At 58.3% G+C, this 20,794-nt stretch overlaps 2 protein-coding genes across 10 annotated transcripts; both read right to left on the bottom strand.

The window, feature by feature from the left end:
- Positions 1-428: 428 nt before the first annotated feature.
- Positions 429-8,588, bottom strand: SSH3 (slingshot protein phosphatase 3). 2 transcript variants are annotated; one of them, XM_077862594.1, is made up of 14 exons: positions 8,379-8,588; positions 7,840-7,877; positions 7,025-7,256; positions 5,798-5,916; positions 5,645-5,716; positions 5,234-5,299; positions 4,954-5,142; positions 4,774-4,867; positions 4,235-4,363; positions 4,108-4,154; positions 3,240-3,386; positions 2,845-3,045; positions 2,475-2,748; positions 429-1,420 (listed from the first exon to the last, which is right to left on the bottom strand). In XM_077862594.1, the coding sequence occupies exons 1-14, from the start codon at positions 8,442-8,444 to the stop codon at positions 1,148-1,150; spliced, it is 1,947 nt and encodes a 648-aa protein (XP_077718720.1). In that variant the 5' UTR covers positions 8,445-8,588; the 3' UTR covers positions 429-1,147. The 2 variants fall into 2 exon arrangements, with proteins under 2 accessions (XP_077718720.1, XP_077718719.1); XM_077862593.1 differs by having other exon boundaries at positions 7,840-7,880; positions 8,379-8,587.
- Positions 8,589-9,568: 980 nt separating this feature from the next.
- ANKRD13D (ankyrin repeat domain 13D) lies at positions 9,569-19,469 on the bottom strand. Of its 8 annotated transcripts, none has more exons than XM_077862602.1 (15): positions 19,265-19,469; positions 18,634-18,769; positions 18,375-18,517; positions 17,610-17,655; positions 17,386-17,529; positions 16,942-17,131; positions 12,911-12,986; positions 12,430-12,511; positions 12,160-12,221; positions 11,928-12,058; positions 10,916-11,073; positions 10,703-10,825; positions 10,459-10,622; positions 10,289-10,380; positions 9,569-9,941 (listed from the first exon to the last, which is right to left on the bottom strand). In XM_077862602.1, exons 1-15 carry the CDS (start codon positions 19,352-19,354, stop codon positions 9,728-9,730), a joined length of 1,851 nt encoding a protein of 616 aa, XP_077718728.1. In that variant the 5' UTR covers positions 19,355-19,469; the 3' UTR covers positions 9,569-9,727. The 8 variants fall into 8 exon arrangements, with proteins under 8 accessions (XP_077718728.1, XP_077718721.1, XP_077718722.1 ...); XM_077862595.1 differs by having other exon boundaries at positions 12,920-12,986; positions 19,265-19,465; XM_077862596.1 differs by having other exon boundaries at positions 18,393-18,517; positions 19,265-19,465.
- Positions 19,470-20,794: the final 1,325 nt, after the last annotated feature.

Here is a 20,794-nt window from a genome sequence, read left to right as displayed (position 1 = left end):
TTCTTGGGACCCAAAATGTGCTCGAGAACCATCATCAAGTATCCAAAAGGAGCCTTAGTGTCTCAAACAGTTTTGGTCCTGTCCAGATAAGTGTTGGCAGCTCCCACTTTCTCATGGGTAACTCCCTTCAGCTGTCTCTGTTGAGCACTTGCTGCCCAGTGTAGACGTGCCCCTCCTGCCCCTTGCCAACCTGCCTGAGGGGTACATGGGCAGCTAACATTTACCCAGGCCCTGCCCTCAGAGATGAGGGAGACAGCACCGGTCTCCCCTCTTCTCTTCCTCATTTTTCCTCTCCCTCCTCCCCAAACCCACCACTCCCCCAAACAGGCCTGTCACAAGACACCTGGGAGCTGTGAGCAGACCCGGCGGGCTAGGAGAAACCAAATTCCTTGTGTAACCAGAGAAGGATCAGACTAACAGGCAGATAGTTTTATCATAAAAGTGAAAATAGTATGAAAATGTTTATTTCTAAGTACAAAGCCCAATACTATGAAGAAGACTGTAAAGGACAAAAAGAAGACTCTCTTTGGCCCGGTGTCCTGTGACCCAGTGCAGTGCTGCGGGGGAGTAGTGATAAGTTTGGGGCAGCAGCAAAAGATCAGCTGGTGTGGAGTGTGGGAAGGAGGCCCACCCGCCAGCCCCATCTGTGGGCCAGCTCTCCACTCCTCAGCGCTACCAGGACTGGGGACTGAGGTCACTCTCGGCCTTTATGCACTGCTGGTTCTCTGGCTTAGTGGACCCCAGGAAGGAAGAGGACGGGTGAGGCAGGTGGGAATGGGTGAGGGAGTGAGCATGAGCCTTCCTGCACTGGGAAACTCCGTTTTTTTTAAATTCTGTGGCTGCAAGTGGATGTTTCGGGCAGCAATGGAGAATGAAAACAAGGCGCTCTTGCCCTCAAAGGTATTGTCAGCGTCGTCTCTGTCACATCCCCATTATCGACAGAGAAGGTCTTGAGCCCTTGGAAAGATGGACATGTCTGAGACTTAAGGCTGTAGCAGCTGAGGCTGTAGTGATGGAGTCTTGGGGTCACCTGGGGAGGAGCTAAAAGGAATGTGGACAGGCGGGCAGGAGTGAAGGGTGCTCCTCCCAGGAGCTGTGTGCCGGCCCCTCTATTTGTGTCTAGGGGGCCGTGGGCATGTGTGAGGGCTCAGGCCTCACCCTCCTCCCCACTGCCATCCACGCTGGCCTGCCTCACCACCTTCCCTCGGAGCCTGGGTGTGGAGGAACCACCAGCCTCCCCCTGCTCCTGGAAGGCCTGGGTCCGGCTGGCCACCAGGGCGGCGCTGTTGAGGGCAACCACAGACTGGCGGGATTTCAGGGCAGGCCAAGGCCCCTTGCCACAACGCCGGCCTCCCTTGGCCTTTGAGAGCTGAGGGAGAGGCTCTGGAGGGTCTTCCTCTGAAGATTCATTTGAAAACACCTGGCAGGGTCAGAGTAGAAGAATCATGAGAAGTCTTTCCAGGGCAGAGGCATTGAGCACAAAGCCTGGAAAGGGGCAAGGGCGGAATGTTACGTGAATGCAGAAAACCTGAGCTTACTCATGGGTCACATTTCCACGGGAAAGAAGACAGCACCCCAGCCCCACTGTCCCTGCTCCTCAGCCTTCACCTGTCTACAGCCTTTTGGCCCCAGAAGCCCTCCTGAGCTTTCCTTGCACCTGCCATATCCTTGGCGCCCCTCTCTGCCTTTGTACCATCATTCCTGAGAGCCTTCCAGGTGCTGGGCTCTGAGCCAGGTGCCAAGTGAAGACACTCTGACTTTAGGAACACCCACACTCATCCACAACCATCCATACCCAGTGCCACCTCCTCCAGGAAGCCTCTCCCAAATGTTCCCATGTTCCTGCCCTCTGTGACGAGCTCCTTCCTCCAGGTCAGCCACCTTGCCTTGAATCATGGGGTGGGGATGGGGGTGGGGATGGGGGTGGGTTCTGGCTTCCTAAGGCAAAGGCCCACCTCTGGTCTTCTACTTGTGCCCTGCAGCATGTAGCACAGAGATGATGCTCAACTGTGCAGCCAGTACTTGGTTGTGTGGATGCCATGACCCCTCTGCACCCATCCTCTGATAGGTTGCCCCTCAGATTTGGGAGGGGCTGCAGAGATCATCTCATCCACCTTGTCTAGGTCAAATGTTGGTTGTTCAGCTCCTGGCCTGGGGGAGGATGGCTGGCGGGGGTGGGCCCTGGCCCTTAGGAAGCAAGTCTGTTCCTGAGGCTGAGAGTGCCTGCAGCTTCCAGCCCAGGGCTGGCTCGGCCCGGAAGCCCATGCGGATGCCCCCGGCCCCATGATGCTTCCATTTCCCACAGAGGGCAGTGCTCACTGGCCTCCACTGGGTCTCCCTGGCTGCTCTGAGGGGACGAATCGGAGCTGCCTGGGGAGTGATCCCCATGGGAAATGAAGCACCAGTCCTGGTCTGTCTCCTTCCTCCAGCCATCTTCCCCCTCTACTCTTGTTCCCCACGTGCCCCAGCCTCACCTCTGGCAGGTCACTGTCCCCTGAGGTGCCTTCCAGCTCGGGGGGAGGCTCCAGGAGGCTGATGGACCTCATGACCCCCCGGAGGTTGATACGGGGCCGTGGCCCAGGCTCTTCTTTCAGGGCTGCCTGGCTCTCCTCCAGACCCACAGCCTTCACCTCCCCACTGCCCCCTGGTTCTGGTGGAAGAGGTGGGAATGGTATGGAGACATCGGGGGCCAGGGGCTCCTCTGGGGAGGCCCCACCCACTTTCTGCTCCCAGACGTGGCTCTGCCGGCTGTAGGGAGGTAGCCCTGAGTCAGCTTTGAGTGACCCAGCGGCCACCCCAGCTCCCACACCCACTTACTGTCTTCCCCCTGTCTCCCACAAGTACCTGGCAGTCAGGATGCCCTGGTAGGTCTGCAGCTGGCGCAGAAAGCCCGGGTTGGGGCGGGCAATGGGCCGGAGCTCCTGCACGTGGCGCAGGGCCTGCTCCAGGCTCCAGCCGTACTGCTTCATGGCATAAGCGATCACCGTGGCAGCTGAGCGGCTGACGCCCATCTTGCAGTGGACAAGCACCCGAGTGCCCTGCGCTCTGTGGAGGCAGAACACGGTCAGCTCCCTGGTCCCTGCCCCTGTCAGGTGCCTTGCATCATGGGAGAAGGCCAGGCAGTGGTCCACCCAGGGCAGAGCAGGAGGGGGAGGCCCTGCCGGCCAGAAGGGGTCCTAGAGCTGAGAGCAAAGCCAGCAGAATGAGGGCATGCGGACACATGAAGCTGGGGAGCCCACCTTGCAGCCTCCACGAAGCGGTGTGTCTCCTTCCAGTGGGGGAGCAGCTGGGCTGACTCCTCATCCCAGAGGCGCACGTTGTGGTAGATGAAGCGCTCGGGGTAGAAGTTGTCAATCTCTCGGGCCATGTTCAAGATGTGGCTGACCCTTGAGCAGAGGGCAGGAGGCCCACTGACCAACAGCCTGCCCAGCAGCCCTTGGCTGGTTCTGAGAGTCAGGCGGGGGCGGGGGGGGGGGTGGCGGGGGGGCGGGGGGAGGTGGCAGCTGTGACCCTGAGCATCCTGTTGCCCTGCCCTGCCGGGGTTGAGATTTCCCCTCTGGCCTGACTAGCTGCTGGGCTGACGGCAGCACTCAGCCTTCTATTATTCTCAAAGGTCAGTCAGAGAAGAGCTTGGAGCAAAGCTGAGACTGGGTGGGTCTGCGGCAGCAGGGTGGCAGCAGGGTGACGGGGCCACAGTGAGTTTCCCGGAAGCCCACGGTGGGCAAAGGGCAGGAACCTGTGAGAGCAGGCAACCGGGTCCCCCGGGGAGAGTGCCACGGGCTTCTCCCTCTAGGGGAGGTCAGGTGGAGAGGAGCTTTCCCACTGCCGCCCCTCTGCTCTGCAGGCTGAGCCCCTCCATCCGGGCCTGTCTGGTGCTTGCTTCACAGCGTGGGGGGCCAGTGGACCCAAGGGAGCCGCCAGCAGGCCTGTCTTCTCTCTGCCTGAGGCCTCACAGGGGGAGCAGCCCCGGGCAGGGGCAGGGCGGGCAGTGGAACTAGCAGCTCCTGGGGGCCTGGGGGCGGTTCTGGCCAAGTTGCCCCTTGGAAGGAGGCCAAGTGAAGCGGGGAGACAGAAGGTGGCCAGTCCTGGGGGAGCTTGGGGCCCTACCTGTTTCTCTGTAGCTCCTCCAGGTTGGCTGCATTCCACTCCGAGCCCTGCAGAGGGAGAGAAGCATCCTCCTCCGTTCCCCAGAGGTGGGCCCTCCCACCCTGCCCTCCTGCACCCCGCTGCTCACCAGGTAGAGGTGGGGGAAGATGCGGGAGGCGCGGTCTTGCTGGGCCATGAGAAGCAGCATCTGGTTATCAATGAAGTCTCGGTACTGCTGGAGCGGGCGGCCCAGGCGCAACTCCAGGGCCTGGCGGATCTGCAGGCAGAGCCCAGCAGGTGGCGCTCAGGGGGGCACCCTGCAGGCGCCCCGAGGCCCCACCCTTCCCTCTGGGGCCTCAGAGGACAGTACCTGTCCCATCTAGACAGAAGGCTGAGGCCAGGCGTGGGGGACTGGCTCAGGAGCATAGGAAAGCAAGATGGGAAGGAAGAGAGGAAAGCTCTGGCCCAGTTGGAGGACCACCACCCCCCACCAGACCCCCCCCCTGCCAGGGACCGCTCCCTCCTCACCCCTGCTCCTTCCCAGCACCAGCCCACCTCTTTGGGTTTTTGGGATTTGTTCTTTTATTTAACATAGGCTCTATACTCAGAGTAGGGCTTGAACTCATGACCCCAAGATCAGGAGTCCCATGCTATAGGCCTGAGCCAGCCAGGCGTCCCCCAGCCCACCTCTTTGGAAGTGACGCTCTCCAGGTCACTGGTGTCCAGCACCTCCCACAGCTCAGCCCGGATCGCCTGCTCCATCTGCTCCTGTTCCGAGGGCCTGGGAGCCGAGCCCATCAGTCCACAGACCCTTTCCCCAGGAACTCGGCCACGGCACCCTCCCTCTCCACCCCTCCCCGCACTGACCGGCCAGGCCCGGGACTAGGAGGCCGCAGAGACTCCAGGTCGGCCATGGCCATCCACTCGTTGAGGCAGCTCTGGTCAGAGCTCAGTTTCTCCTGGTAGTGTGCAGCCCAGGTCAGGGCATTGCCCCCTGGCACGAGACCACTGCCGAGAGCCGCCTCACAGGCTTGGTGCAACACCTGGAGCGTGGCCCTGGGACAGAGGAGACTCTGGGTCCCACTGACCTCCCTGCTGCCCCGCTCCGCCCCTGCAGCCCACTCTGAGGAAGCGTGTGAACCCTTACCACATGGTCTGGATGGAGATCGGCTTGAAGATCCGGCTTTGCCCACCAGACGTCACACTGAAGCCCCTGAGGGAGATCAGGTGGGGGTGGAACCCAACTCCAGGCTCTGGGACAGAGCCCCTGGGAGGCCCACCAAAAAGCTGCCTTAGGAGGCTGGTCCTCAGAATATGTGCACATCCTGGGCTTCAGGATAAGCCCCATTTACCAGATAAGGGGCAGCTGAGGCCCAGAGAAGCTAGGCAACTTGCCTAGGATCGCACAGCAAATCTGAGGCAGAGCTGAGTGGGCCCAGGCCCAGGTACTAGCCTGGAGTTCACCTCCTGCTCCCTAGTGTCTAGACGTCCCATCACATGCATCACCCTGCTGGCCCCACCGCTCCCCGTCCTCCTCCCTCTGGCTGCCACCTCTTACCCGTCTCCATCTAGGTACACCTGGGTGTCACTCCAGAGTGGCAAGACCAGGCCTAGGGTGCAGCTGGAAGAACTGGCAGGGGACAGAAGAAAAGCCACTGTCTCCTCAGCATCTCCCTTCCTCGCCCCCCTCCCCTGCTTTCCCTGCTCCCACCTGCTGTCGGGGAAGTCTACCCCCAGAAGGACTGTCTCATCCTGGCTCAGATGTTCCCTTGTAGAGACTACCAACAGGTAGCGGAGCCGGGGGGGCCGTGCTGCCTCCAGCTGGGCTGCCTGGGGAAAACAAGGTGGGGGAAGCCCAGGGTGACAGTGGCCCAAGAAGACCCTCCACCCCTGCCCCCACTGGACACACACCTAGGCCTAGAACAGACCTGCTGCCTGCCCTTCTCAGACACCAGACTATGCTTATAATCCAGGGGTTCCCAACTTTTGGATTTCATGGTCCAACAAAATGTTTAAGAAGATTTTTCTTGGGATCCCTGGGTGGCGCAGCGGTTTGGCGCCTGCCTTTGGCCCAGGGCGCGATCCTGGAGACCCAGGATCGAATCCCACGTCGGGCTCCCGGTGCATGGAGCCTGCTTCTCCCTCTGCCTGTGTCTCTGCCTCTCTCTCTCTCTCTCTCTCTCTCTGTGACTATCATAAATAAGTAAAAATTAAAAAAAAAAAAGAAGACTTTTCTTAAAGGGGGTATATGTGGGAAAAAGGAGAGAATGGGCCTGACACAGATAGCCCGAGTTTAGCTTCTGCCTAGGAAGGAGGTTTAGAAACAGCCTTTTTACTCAGCCATTACTATCATTCAATTCCAGAAAGGTTTCTCACCCCAGAAATACTAAGGACATGATCCCACAATGAAGGACGGTGCTTCTGTGGAATAAATTCAGCTTTATGAATGGCTGCCTGCATTTTGTTTTGCCCATCTTGTTGCAGACAGTGCGATGCCCCAGAGGCATCTGGGAACTGGTCCTCAATCCTCAAGCTCCCACCTATGCCCCACCCCACCCCCGTGGTGCCTGGCCCTCCTCCAGCTCAGCAGGACCTCCAGAGCAAGAGGCCAGGCCTTCAGTATGGGGATGGACAACTCACGGTGTCAGGAAGGGCTTGCACTCGCCTCTCTATAATTACCAGCTCTTGGCCCTAATCTGTCCTACAGGCTCAAGCAGGACGGACCTCCCCCTGTAGTTTCCCACACCTCCGGAGATCTGAAGATATGACTGTGCCCTGCTGAAACGGCGATTCATTGGGATTTGGGGGTTCCTATTACCTAGCCCCCACACCACTGTTTCCCAGGCAAGCACACACGTTAGCTCCCTTCCACCCTCTCCCTGCAACCCCCAGCTCTCTCCTCTCTCCCCTTCTCAGAGGGCTCTGGGTCACTGCTCACCAGGCGCATGTCGTCCTGTGGCCTCAGGAGCTCCACCATGAGATGCAGATGCTGACTCTGCTCCTGCTTCCTGGGACTCTGGAGCCCTTGCCCATCATCTGTCTGGTCCCCGTGGGGCTGTTTTTCACCCAAGGGTCTCTCCACTGCCTCCGGGCCGGCCTCAGCTGCTTCTCCATTGTCTTCTCCATCCTGCAGTCCCAGGACAGCCCCACGGAGCACTGCAAAGCTCTGCCTGGCAGGGCAGCAGGGAAGGCATTATGATCCGCCGTACCCCTCAAGGCAGGTGCACCAGAATCACCCACCAGGCTTGTAAAAACAGGTGTTGGGCGCCATCCTTGGAGAGTCAGTAGGTCTGGACTGGAGCCTAAGAATGTGCATTTCTAACCAGTTCCCAAGTGCTGAGGCCATGACCACATTTTGGGAACCACTGTCTCAGAGGCTCTCAAGCCTTCAACCCACTTGTCTAAGGGGGGCAGGGGCCAAGGGTTGCTCCCTTTCCCTTCCCACCCGCCTAACTCAGGAGATGCTGTTAATCTGGTGGTGACTCAGGAGTCTTTGGGCCCTGTTGTCTCACCCTGCCCTTTGGCTTGTGACTACCGGCCTGAGCCAGGGTCCATGATGGTGGTGAAGGAGGGGGGTGATGAAAGCTAAGGGTAGCCAGGTCAGTGCTACAAGGCAACTGTGCCCACTGGCCATGCCCTCTGGCAACACTGCCCCGCACATTCAGCAGCTACTTTGGCTGTGAGTCCTGCAGGATGGCAGCAGCCAGTCCTGGCGGCTGGATGTAGGCGTCTGTGTTGGGGAGAGGTGCTCACCTTCGCTGGAGCCGGCTTCTCCGCTTGGATGCCTGGCCCTGCTGAGAAAGCGCCCCCCAGGGCAGAGTCAAGTAGGCAGAGGCAAGGACTTTCCTCTCTGTTCTCAGGGTTTGGGGGTGTAGGGGGGGATCTCCCCCCGACCACCACCACCAGGGACTGGAACCAGGAAAGGTGTCAGGTCCCTTCCCAAACTAGTCCACTCCCCACCCGGAGGACCTGGGGGAGCCCGGGCCCAGGTCCAGGTAGGGCAGCTGGGGTGAGAGTGGGTGGGGGTGCGAGAGGTGTCCAAGAGTTTGGCCCAGTTCTGGGCCTGGAAGTGGGTAGGGCCTCCGCAGTCTGGGCTGGAGCTTCAGGCTCCAGATCTTCAGTCTGAGTTCCTGGGAGCAAGACCCCCTCACAATCCCCTCCGGCGTGATACTTGGGGTCTGCCTCCCCACACCCCCAGGCTCAAGGGGAGGCCGGCAGCGGGCAGGGCGCGCTCCCCTGGGCCCCGCTGGCAGCCAACTGCGTGGGCCGGACCACCGCAAAGCCAGACTTACCGTGGGCCCCACGGGCGTGGAGTGGCCGCTGGCCGGGGGGGAGCGGCTCACTGTGACCAGGGCCATGGGGCCAGGCCGGGGACACCTGGGCCGGTCAGGGCACCGTGCCCTCCCACGGCTCTACAGACAGTCCCTGCCCCGCAGGACCAGGAAGGAGAGACCGAGCAGCCAAGGCCTGGCACCTCCTCGGGGGCGGCCCTTAAAGGGCCAGGCGCCCGTCCAGCCCGGCCTGCGGAGCCAGCGCCGAGCGGCCGCCGCCCCTCCCTTCGCGTTGCCAGGGTTCGGCCGCCTCGCCCCCGCCCCCCCACCGCGTTGGGGGCGGGCCCGGGGCGGGGCGCAGGTGCGGAGCCCGGCTCCGAGGGAAGTGGCCAGAGGTCCTGCAACTTGCAGTCTTTGTTCCGGGGTTCCGGCGTCCCTGGCCCTGCCCCCGCCCACTTAGGTCAACCGTGCTACTTACTACCTAGCGGAGATGAGACCTAGGGAGGGAGGCCTGGGGACAAGGTCTTGGAAAGGATCAGACACAGTGAGCGCTAAATTGGGGGACACTCCAAAATTACTTCTTGCTGATTGGCCCTCATGCTTCCACTGTCTGCACGAATCATTGGGAGGCATGAAGAGCTTCAGGGGAAATAAAGCTGGATTTAGAACTAACCCTTGAGGCTCACAGTGGATCCTCAGGGCCACCTTGGAGGTGAGCAGGGCAGAGCTGCAGCAGAGGGAAGTGACTTGTCCAGAATCACCGGATAGAAAGGGACCCAGGCCTGGGGTGCAGTGGCTGCTCCCCGCTGGCTGGGAGTCATCTGGAGGCCCAGCCTCTCCATCTCTTGGACAGGTGCACAGGTGGGTTCTGGGAAAGCCCAGTGAGTGGCAGGAGGGACCTGGGTCTCCAACAGGTGGATCTGGCTCCAGGAAATTGATGTTTCCGGAGCAGCTACTCTGTAAGGGACCTGACCTAGGTTGGTTCACTTCACCCTCCTGACAGCCCTGGGGAGTGGGAGGCGGTCTCATTTTACAGCTGAGGAAACCTCAGCCCTGGGGGTGTGGGGAGGCAGACCCCAAGTATCACGCCGGGGCTCAGAGAAACTAAAGGGGCACAGCCAGGATTCAAACCCAGGTCTGAGGCCATTGCCCACTGCGTCTCCCATCAATGTCGCCTCCCCAGCTCATCTCCCCAGTGAGCAGAGTAAGCCTGCTGCTGAGTCTCTTTATTTTCACCTGGTCTCCAATGCAAGCCCACCTCCAGGGCTCCAGGCCCCAAGCTTGGCAGCAGACAGTTTATAAATAAATAAGTTACAAAAGCACATGGGGGAGCAGCATAGACCGCCCTCCCAGGGCTGGGTGCTGGGTGCTCAGTGCTCCGTGAGCGAGAGTTGCAGGATCCTCTGTAAGTCTTCCTCCTCCTGCTGCCCCCGTCGTTCCTGCTCCTCCTGCTCCCTCGAAGACAACTCCAGGGCCAGGCGAAGCTGTTCCTCAAAGCTTGGGGGGGCCCGGGCCAGGGGTGTCCTGTGAGGGGATTCTGGGCCATTGGGCTCTGTGGACATCTGCAGGCTTTCTTGGAGGGCCCTTTCAGACAAGGTGTGACAGGGAGGACAGACCAGTGAGTGCTGAGACTGGGGAAGAAGGCTAAGGGCTGGGACATGGCTGTGGAGGACATGGACAAGGAGAGAGTGGCTGGGAACCCAGGAGAACCAGAGAGAAGAGGCAAGGCAGGGGGCCCCATTCCCCCCATTCTCATGCTGCCTCTGGTATAGGCAGCGCTGCTGATGAGGATGGCCTTGGAGAGGGCCTGGGATCCTGGGACCAGCACCTCCCCACTACCCACCACCAGCAGCCAAGGACCCCCTGGCTGGGAGGGTCCTTGGGGCAGGACAGGCTGAGACATTGTCCTAGTAGGTTCTAGAGGGTCTCACCGCTCCAGCTGAAGCTGCTCCTCGTAAGCGGTGGCTTGGGGAGGAGGGTGGGCACCAGGCCGGGTGTTGGTCAGGGCTTCCCAGACAGTTACCTGTGGCAGATGAAGCCCCGAGCTGTCACGTCTGCCACCCCTGCCAGTACGCAGGGGCCGGGCCTGCCTGTGTCCCACCTGCTCAGCCTCTGCGCCTGCCTCCAGCAGGCTCTGGCGGATGGCAAACTGTAGCAGGTCATCATCTTCATCACGAAGGGGCTCGCTGCGCTCCGTGCCCAGCACACTGTACCCCTCGGGCACCTCAAACACGGCGGGGTCCACCTCACATGGGAAAGGGCTCCCTACGCAGGAAAAGAGCTGCACTCAGCCCCAGGGCCTAGGGCTGGGGAGCAGCACGGGCCCCCTCTGTCCTGTGGAGTACCTGATGTGGTGCCACCAGAGCCTGAGCTGGAGGTTGGCACCCACACCGAGTTCAGGGGCTCATCACAGCCACACAGGTTGCTGAAGGTGATGCGGGCATTGAGCACGTGGAAAAGGGGAATCTCTGTGGGGAAACAGTGAGGCTGAGCCACCCAGGGCCAGAGGCCAGCCCCCACCCTATCCCACCTCCCTGGTACCCCCTACCACCCCTCACCAATCTTGACTGGGAAGCCAGGGGGAAGGCGCAGGGTGATGAAGTCGCGCAGCTTGGCAAAGTGAGCGTTGCTGATAGCCATCAGGTCAATGATAGGTGTCACCTGGTCACCCAGGGAGAGCGGGTGCTCCTCACTCAGCCACAGTGTTGCCTTGAACCTACAGGGTATGTGAGTCAGGGAAGCTCTGGTGGCCCCCTGCTAAGACCCACCCACCGTGGACACCTGCCTCTGCTCCTGCCCTCTGCCAGGCCTGAGCTGCCCTCTTCTCTGCTCAGCTGCCCTCACCTGCCCTCACCTGCCTCCCCCAGGAGCTTATGTCTTTTGGCTCTGGAGGGGCCCAGGCTGGGGCCTATGGTAACCTGTGCCAGCTCAACTCATCTGGATGCGGAGGGCGGGCCGGGCTGCTGGCTTCAATCAGGATCTCATCCATGGCTCCATCCTCCTCCATATCCCATACCTGCCAGTGCCTCTCACTTTGCCATATCTTGGGGTCCAACAAAGCCCAGAGGTCAGGACTACTGGGGTCCGAATCCCTGCTCCACCGCTCCGTGCTGAGTCTACCTGCAGTCCCTGGGACAGTGCTGGGCCCATCGTGAGCTCATCAGAGCCTCCTAGCATCCTTGTGAGCAGGTGGCTGAGTGTGACTGTTATTTAACTGATGAGAATAGACTCTCAGAGGGGAAAACATTTCCTTGGACCACAAAGTCAGATGATTGAGCTGTGAGCCCTCCTCTGCCACAAGCTGGCCTCTAGTAGGTGCTCACTCATTCAATGGAATAGAAAACCATAAATGGGCGGTGGTGCTCATCACTCATTCATTCATCAAAGAAGAATAACCAGTCTTCTGGGCCAAGCCCTGAGCTGGGTGCCAACAACCACAGATAAGACGGACCTGGCTCCTGACCCCAAGGACAAGAGTCTAGCAGGAAGCCAGCTGGCTGAGTGGGTCCCCCACCCTGAGAGGGGTCCCCCACCCTGAGGGAATTCCCCAAACCAGCTCCAAGACCTCACCTCTGCACTTTGCTGGACATCTCAATGGGGCGGCCAATGTTTCTCGACTCCAAGCTGAAGTTGGGGTCGAAGTACTCACTGGGGGATATGGCTGTGGGGTTGGTGGGGCTGGCGGCCTGCTGCACAGGAGCCTGGGAGGACCCCAGGACCGCGCTGAGTGTTTAGGAAGGTGCCTGCCAGGCTCTGCCCGGCAGCCCCCTGCCCATGGCCCCCCACCCTGGGCGTGGCTCACCCCGCTGTGGGAGGAGTGCTGCTGGGCCATCCCGAGGAAGGACTGGAATGGAGTTTTCCCTCCTAAGGAGAAAAGGTGGGAGCTCATTAGGAGACTTTGGGCCACTGCTCCAAGACGGCCCCCACCACCATCCACCCTGGGAGTCTCTTATTGGGTGGGAGACAGAGCATGTGGGAATGGGGAAGGCTTCCCAGCTTAGCCCAGACCCCAGACCAGGGTGACCCCAGCAGATGGTGTGACTGGACAGCAGGCAGGCGCACCTGGGTTTACCTTTGCTCTTCGACTTGTCCTGATCAGAGAGGTGCTCCGTGCGAGTGCGTGTCACCAGCTCCACATTGGTGGCACTGTATACCTGGGGAGCAGGGAGACACAGGGGGAGCTGAGGGCTCAGAGCCTGTTGCCCACACTCAGCCTCACCAGTACAGGACCAAAGTCCTCCTCTCTGTAGGGACAGATAGGATCTTGCCCCCCCCCGCCCCAAGTGGAAGAGGTGGCAGGGTCTGAACCACAAGGGGACTCAGTAACGAGGGGAAAATGCTCCCCGTTTCATCTCGGTAACCTGGGTTGGGGCCCGTGCTGGGGTGATCCCTATGTGCTTGGCAGGGCCTGGGCACTAGGGCCCCACTGAGTTCCCATGGCCACAAAGGGCTTATGAGTCCACAGGCTATTCTGTCTCTCCTCCACATGAGTGGACGTGGAGAAGTGGTGGAGTTCCTGGGCCTTGTCTCCTACCCCAGCCCCCACCACTAGCCTCTCCTGCCTTGGCCTCGTAGCCGCTAACGGTTTCCATCTTCTCAGACCGCCAGCCCCAGATACCACATTTGTTCCTGAAACAGACCAAACAGGAGCTCATGAGGACCCGTACCCCTCAACTCTAGCCAGAACCTTCCCTTCCAGAGACCCCTTCCAATTAGCCTTCCCACTGTGAAACACACACGCAAGGGCCTTGAGAGGTTGCCTGGACAGCCAGGGACAATCCAACAAGGACTGGGGATATAACAGTACTAGGGAATCATCATTAATTTTGTTAGGTGTGACAATGGCTTTGGGGCTGGCTTTATAAACAGCCTCATCTGGCAGAGTCAGGGACAGAAGCATTTACTGTTAAAGCGATATGACATCTGGGATGTGCTTTAAAATAGTCCAGGGAAGGGGCACCCCTCATGGCTCAGTTGGTTAAGCATCTGACTTCAGCTCATGTCATGATCCCAGGGTCCTGGGATCGAGCCCCTTGTCAGGCTCCTGCTCAGCAGAATTTGCTTCTCCCTCACCCTTTTCCCCTCCCCCTGCTTGTGCTTGTTCTCATTCTCTTTCTCAAATAAATAAAATTTTTTTTTTTAAGATTTTATTTGTTTATTCATAGAGACACAGGCAGAGGGAGAAGCAGGCCCCACACAGGGAGCCCGACATGGGACTCGATCCAGGGTCTCCAGGATCCCACCTGGGCTGCAGGTGGTGTTAAACCACTGTGCCACCAGGGCTGTCCCTCAAATAAATAAAATCTTAAAAAAAAAAAAAAAAAAAGTCCAGGGACAGGGTGCCTGGTGGGGCTCAGTGGGTTGAACATCTGATTCTTGATTTCTGCTCAGGTCATGATCTTGGGGTCATGAGATAGAGCCCCATGTTGGGCTCTGCAGTGGGCATGAAGCCTGCTTAAGATTCTCGCTCTCCGTCCCTCCCCCCCACCTCTCTCTCCCTCTGAAAAAATAAAATAGTCTGAGGAGGGACGCCTGGGTGGCTCAGCGGTTAAGTGTCTGCCTTTGGCTCAGGGCGTGATCCCAGAGTCCCAGGATCAAGTCCCACATCGGGCTCCCTGTATGGTGCCTCCTTCTCCCTCTGCCTGTGTCTCTGCCTCTCTCTCTGTGTCCCTCATGAATAAATAAATAAAATCTTAAAAAAAAATAGTCTGAGGAAAAAAGAAAAGAAGGAAGGATAGATTCAACAAAATTAACAGAATGTTGGTAAGTGTTGGGCACTGGGCGATGAGGACATTCTAACTATTCTCTCTTCTTTAGTACATGTTTAAAATTTTACGGACTAAAAAGTGAAAAATAAAAGTATGTCTGACTCAACAATAATAGTTTCATGACATCAATACCCCACTTTTGACAATGGATAGGACAAGGAGACAAAAGATCAACAAGGAAATGTAAGACTTGAACAACCCTATAAACCAGACTGAACAGACTTTCTTAGAACACTCCACCCAACAACAACAGAATACACATTCTTCTCAGGTGCACATGGAACATTTCTCAGAACGGAGCATATGCTAGGCCATAAAGGAAGATTCAATAAAACTGAAAGGAAAAAAGTGATACAAAGTATGTTCTCCAACCACAAGGAAATGAGAAAAGAAGTCAATAACAATATAAAGATTTGGGAAACTCACAAATGTGTGGAAAGTAAACACGCTCCTAAATGACAATATTAAGAAAAAATGAATAAATAAATAAAATCTTAAAAAAAAAAATTAAAGGGGATCCCTGGGTGGCTCAGCGGTTTACCATCTGCCTTCCGCCCAGGGCGTGACCCTGGAGACCCGGGATCGAGTCCTGCATCGGGCTCCCTGCATGGAGCCTGCTTCTCCCTCTGCCTGTGTCTCTGCCTCTCTCTCTCTCTCTCTGTGTGTGTCTCTCATGAATAAATAAAATCTTTAAAAAAAAAAAATTAAAGACCTAAGTAAGTGGGAACTGATCTTATGTTCATGGTAGAGGACACTGAACACTGTTATGATGACAGTATGCTCCAAGCTGAGGTCCAAATTCAGTGCAAACCCTATCAGAATCCCACCTGATGACTTCTTTGTAGAAACTGACAAACTGAATCTGGCATCCTGTGAAATCGCAAAGGACCCAGAACACCCAAAATAATCCTGAGCAAGAAGAACAAAGTCAAAAGACTCACACTTTCCAATTTCAAAACTTACCACAAGGCAACACTTACTAAGATAGTGTGGTATTGGCACAAAGATCAACATATAGGTCAATGAAATAGAACTGAGAATCCAGAAAGAAACCCATGCATCTATAGTCAACTGATTTTCCACAAGTGTGCCAAGACCATTCCATGGGAAAAGAACAGTCTTTTCCAGAAATGGTGCTGGGACAAGTGGGTCACACATGTGAAACTAGTGAAGGTGGATCCTTTCCTCACACCATATACAAATATTAATTCAATGGATCAGAGACCTGAACGTAAGAGCTAAAACTATAAAACTTTCAGAAGTCAATACAGGGAAAAATCTTTGTGCCTTTGGATTTGACAAAATGTTGTTCGATATGACGCTAGAAGCACAGGTGACAAGAAAAAAAATACATAAATTGTGATTCATGAAAATTAAAAACATGTGCTTCAAAGGACACGGTTGAGAGAGTGAAGAGTCAGCCCACAAAACGGGAGAATATTTGCAAATCGTATACCCAAGAAGGGACTTCTATCTAGAATACATAAAGAACTCCTGCAACTCAATAGTAAAAAGACAACCCAATTTTTTTTTTTACAACCCAATTTTTTAAATGCACAAAGGATCTAAATAGACACTTTTCCAAAAAAGAGATACAAGTGGCCAATGAGCACAAGAAAAGGTGTTCCACGTCATCATTAAGGGAACGCAAATCACAACCACAACGAAATACTACTTTTCACACCCGCTAGGGTGATTATAATCCAAAAATAAATAAATGAACGTCAATGTTGGTGAGTACAGGAAGAAACTGGAGTCCTCATACACTGCTGGGGGGTGGGGGGGATGTAAAATGCCTCAGGCACCTTGGTAAATGGTCCGGTGGTTCAATCAAACGTCCGGTTACCATGTGACCTAGGAATCATACCCCCAGGTGTCCACCTTAGAGAAACGAAAACTTTAGTCCACACAAGACCTTCTACACTAACGTTTACAGAAACGTTATTCATAACAGGCAAAAGGTGAAAACAATCCTAACATCCGTCAGTAGGTGAGTGAAGAAACAAAATGTGAGCTGGTCATACAATGGAGCCACGACAGGAATGAAGCAGTTATATGTTACAACCTGGATAAAATTTGAAAACATTCTGCTCAGTGAAAGAAGTAACAAGAAAGCATGTACCATATGATCCCATGCACATAAGAGTCCAGAATGGGGAAATCTATAGAGAAAGTAAATGAGTGGTTGCCTAGGCTGGGGAAGGGGGTGAGGTCATGGGAGCTGATAGCTCCTGGATTTCTTTTTGGGGTGATGACAATGTTCGAAAGTTGACTGTGGTGATTGTCACATTTCTGTGAACAGACTAAAAACCACCAAACTGTACGCTTTAAATGGGTGATCTGTAAGGTATACAAAATTATATTCCAATAAAGCTGTTTGTTTGTTTTTTCAAAAAGGTATCTCTGAAGTCTGTTCTGGGAACTGGGACATATGTTGTCAGAGAGAACAGCCTGGCCGGTAGGGTCAGATTCCTAGACTACCCACAAAGGGCTCTGGCCCAGAAACAGCCATACTACTGAGAAACCCACACTGGGCCAAAGAGCTGCCCCGAACACAGCCTAAATCCTTGTTAGGGGAAAACACATGAAAGCAGGAGTCAGGCCCCTGGGGCCCCTGACCTAGCTTCCTCCCCAGGGAGACAGCTGCCCAAGGACAGGCACGCAGGGGCCTGAAGGTTGCCATGGGACCTGCAAGCAGTCTGGGTGAGACACTGGGCCCGCAGGGACCCCTGCCCCCATCTGAGTGGCCTCTGTTGGTGGTTCACCCTCCCAGAGGCTTGGACCATGACCCACAGTGTGGCCAGGTCCCAACTGACCTCTCAAAGGCCACATTGCGAGTGTCCAGGTGGGTGGAGACGATAGGAGAGGTGAGGCGACTGGCCACGTGCTCTTCACTGGGCCGCATGGCGGCCAGCAGCGCTTCTGGCTCATGCAGGGCAAGCCCCAGTGTCTCGGTGTGCACCACCTGCCGGTCGTGGTCCACTTCCATCACCAAGGCGCCTGCCTCTGCCAGCCGGTATGGGTGTGTGAGGGGCACAAATCAGTGCTGGGCTCCAGCCGGTGGGGAAAAAGCCACCACGGTGCCCGCAGCCACCTGCTGCTAAGTGGGTGAGGCCCCAGCCCCTTGGTCCCCTCCACCCTCAACCTCAGTTTCCATATCTGGAAAGCAGAGAAAAAGAACTGCACTGTCCTCACAAGCCAGAGGAGGGTCTGGGAGGGTCCGGCCTGCTCATGCCCACAGGGAGTCCCCCCCAGCTCACCCTGGCCCTTGAAGATAAAGCTTCTCCTGCCGCGCTGCCAGGTCATGTGCTCGAAGCCCAGAAGACTGGTGTCCACCCGCAGGCTCTCACCCCGCTTCCACACTCGGTACACGTCACTGGGGCACATCTTGGACACGAGGGGCACTGCAGGAGTGTGGAGGTCACCGTGGTTCTTTCCCAAGGATCCCACCCACACCCCTAGAAGCCAAGCGGTCCTCACTCACCCCAGCTGGTGAATTCCCACTTCATCTCCACGTAGAAATCGGGGGCCTGAGACAGACCAGAGCACCTGTCAAGGCCTGCCTGGTACCAAGGATCAGTGTGCCTAGGGGGCTCCTTGTCTGTAGCCCCGCTCTGGGAGTCCAGCCCATCAGCAAGTCTTAAAGTGCTATATCCCAGGTATACCCCCACTACAACCAACCGCCCCCCAGAAAGGGTGAGCGAAGTGGGGTCCTGAAAAGGCCTTGGAATAATCAGATTATAAGTATCTGAAGCCTGGAGGTCAGTCTCTACCTGGCCACTAGCCTGCTGAGAGGCCCTGAGGGAACTCCTTGCTTCCCCAGAGTCCCAGAGTCCTCATCTGTAAAGAGGGTACAATGACCCCCTCTGGGCCTGGTGGGGGGAGGGGCACAGGGACAGACAGGTATTCCAGGGCACCAGGCCACACCCACTGAGTCAGGAAAAACTCTCCCCCTAGGAAATATGCATTTGCCAGGAGACCCACATCCAAATCCCCGTTTAGATTTCTGTATGAGGGACCCCTGATGTGGGCAATGGCTTTTCTCCTAAAGGGCTCAGTTTCACCCACCTGGGTCTGGACTCCTCTCTTTCCTACATGACCCTGGGGTGGGGTCAAGAGAGAGGATGTTGTCGACAGTGTTGGGAGAGCATGCTGCACAGACTGAGTGGGTGGTGGGTGACCAGAGTGACCCCATGCGGCCTGTCAGGGCCACTTGACGTGGCTCTCCACCCCTCCTTACTGGCCATACCTCTGTACCCTGCTGTACCTGACGGAGTTTGTTGAGCAATTCTGGAATGCCAGCCAGCCTCTGTGTGGCCCTCTGGTAGTCCCGATACTGGAGCACCAGCTGTACCATCTCTGGGTCCCCAGTGCTGACTGCCTCCTGCAGGACTAGGGGCACCAGGCCGCTGAGGGGAGCTCTGTCAATGGCCCCTGGCCTGGCCTTTCATTGCCGCGCACCAACCCCACTGCCAGCCTCAGGGGAGCCCCTCTGCCCCCTGCAGTACCTGCCCAGCCCTGGCAGCTCTCTTTGCCCACATTGGCATTGTGTCGAAGGAGGACTCTCACGGACTCCAGGTTCCCCAGGGACACAGCCAGCTCCAGGGGAGTGCGCCCCCGGGGGTCCTCCTGTTCAATGTCGTGCTGGGGGAGATGGGACATTCAGCACAGGGCAAGTAAAGAGAAGCAAGAAGGCCACTAGGCTGAACGTGGTTGGGAGTCATTGCGGGGAATAAGGACAGCACACAGGCCATGGACATGGTTGAGGGTGGCCTGTGGGTCCTCGTGGGAGGGGGGAGGGAGCAGGTGGGAAGGGCCTTCTGCCAGGAATAGAACTGGGGGTCCCGCAGAGGGGCCTGGTCAGGCAGAGGTGCAGCTGCAGATGTCTAGAACTGGAGGGACCTGGGGACCAGAACCAGGTGGCTTGTCCTCGGCCTGGCTCAGGGGTGGGGTGGCGCGAATTCGGGGACTGGACGCAGCGTGAAGCGGGGACACTGGCTGGGCAAGGCCCAGCGCTGGAAGCCGCGGCCGGAGGCTCAAGCGAGAGGGGCGGGTGACCCGGGCTTCGCATCAGGCGGGGCACAGCCCACGGCTCTGGGGGGGCTGCGCGGAGGAGAGCCCGGTGCCCCGCGGTCTCACCTGGCGGCTGTGCAGCGCGGCCTCCAGTTCGCGGTGCCGATTCGCCCAGACGAGCCGGTGCAGCGGGAAGGTGGGGCCCGGGCCGGCCATGCTGGGCCTCAGCGCCGCATCCCCGTTGGGAGGGCGGGCTCGGCGGGGGCGGCCCGGCCTCGCCTCGGCTTCGGGTCTGGCGCGGCCGCCTCGCCTCCGGGCCGCGCCGTGCCGAGGTGCGCCCACCGCAGCCCCGAGCCCGGCGACAGTGGCAGTGGCGGCGGCGGCGGCGGCGGCGCAGGCGGCGTGGAGGGCGGGCCGGGCGGGCCGGGCGGGCGGGGCGTGCCCGGGCGGGGCGGGGCGTCGGGCCGCGCGCCCCCTTGCCTTCCGCAGCCATGGCAACCGTGGCCGGGCCCGCGCGTGCTGGGGGCCGGACGAGGGGGGCCGGGCGACGGGGGCCGCTTAGTCGCCTTGGGAGCTACGCGCGCCGGGGAAGGAGCGGGGGACCGCGTCCCGGGGACCCCGGCTGCAGCCGCGCTTGGGTCGGCCGGGGGGCGGTCTGCTGGGCGGGTCCTGGCTCCGGATCCTCTCGCAGCCTGCAGGGGGCGCCCCAGGCCCAGCGCATACCCCTGCTGGCGGGTCCGGAAAAGGAAGGAGGGAGTCCGGGGGCGGGGCGGGGTTCAGCCAGGGGCGGAGCCTGGGCCCCTGGGACGAGCGCGCGGGTGCGCGTGCGTGCTCCGAGGGCCACGGTCCGGCTTCCCTCGGGTTATCCGCGTTTCCCCCGCAGCCAGGCTCCCGTGCCCCGGACTTCCTGTCCCAGGCGTGCCCCAGGCCTCGCGGCTGCCGACCATCCTCTGAGAGCAGATGAGGCGGGACCCTGGCTCCCCTTCCCAGCACTTCTAAGACGTCCCTAAATGTTGGCCAAGCTTAGCATAAAGCACCTTCCCCAGCGACCTGGGCCGGTGTCTGGCGGTCGCCTCGGCACGAGCTGGGCCCAGCGCTGAGGAGACGGCTCTGCCCGGTCCCTGGAGTCGGATGGGAGCATTGGGGGCGGGGCCCCGCGCCCGGCTGGAGGCAGACGTCTCCCAGCGGACCTGCCACCGGCAACGGCTGCCTGCACCCACCGCACAGATCCCTTTTGCAGAGGCCGCACTTTGCTGCCAGTGTCGGGAGAGGAAGGAGTTTCGAAATCCGGGCCAGCCCCTCCACCCACACCGGAACTAGGGTGCAGGCCTCAGGCGCCTGAGCTCTGTGGTCCTTGTTACTCTGGCCTCAGCCTGGGGTCTGGTGGTGCTGGGTGGTGAGGCAGCCGCGAGGCTGGGCCAAGGTTGGCCCTCTACCTGGGTCTCCCTATTTGTAGAATGACTAACTGTATTTTGATCTAGAAGTTTGAGCCGAATCTCTGGGCAAGCATTTTCACCCTGCCCTCTCACTGTGGCCAGGTGGGGTGTCTGGGGTTACTGTGCCACTTCTACCTGTGGTGTCCTCAGGTCACTGTGATGTCCTTGGCTCTATTGCAGCTCGAAGGCCTCCTAATGTCCAGAGCTGGACACCCGGCCA

The sequence above is a fragment of the Canis aureus genome, chromosome 21 (assembly GCF_053574225.1).
Source record: "Canis aureus isolate CA01 chromosome 21, VMU_Caureus_v.1.0, whole genome shotgun sequence".
Classification (NCBI taxonomy): domain Eukaryota; kingdom Metazoa; phylum Chordata; class Mammalia; order Carnivora; family Canidae; genus Canis; species Canis aureus.
Note: the sequence above shows the minus strand (reverse complement) of the source record. Positions and strands in the feature narration are given on the sequence as shown.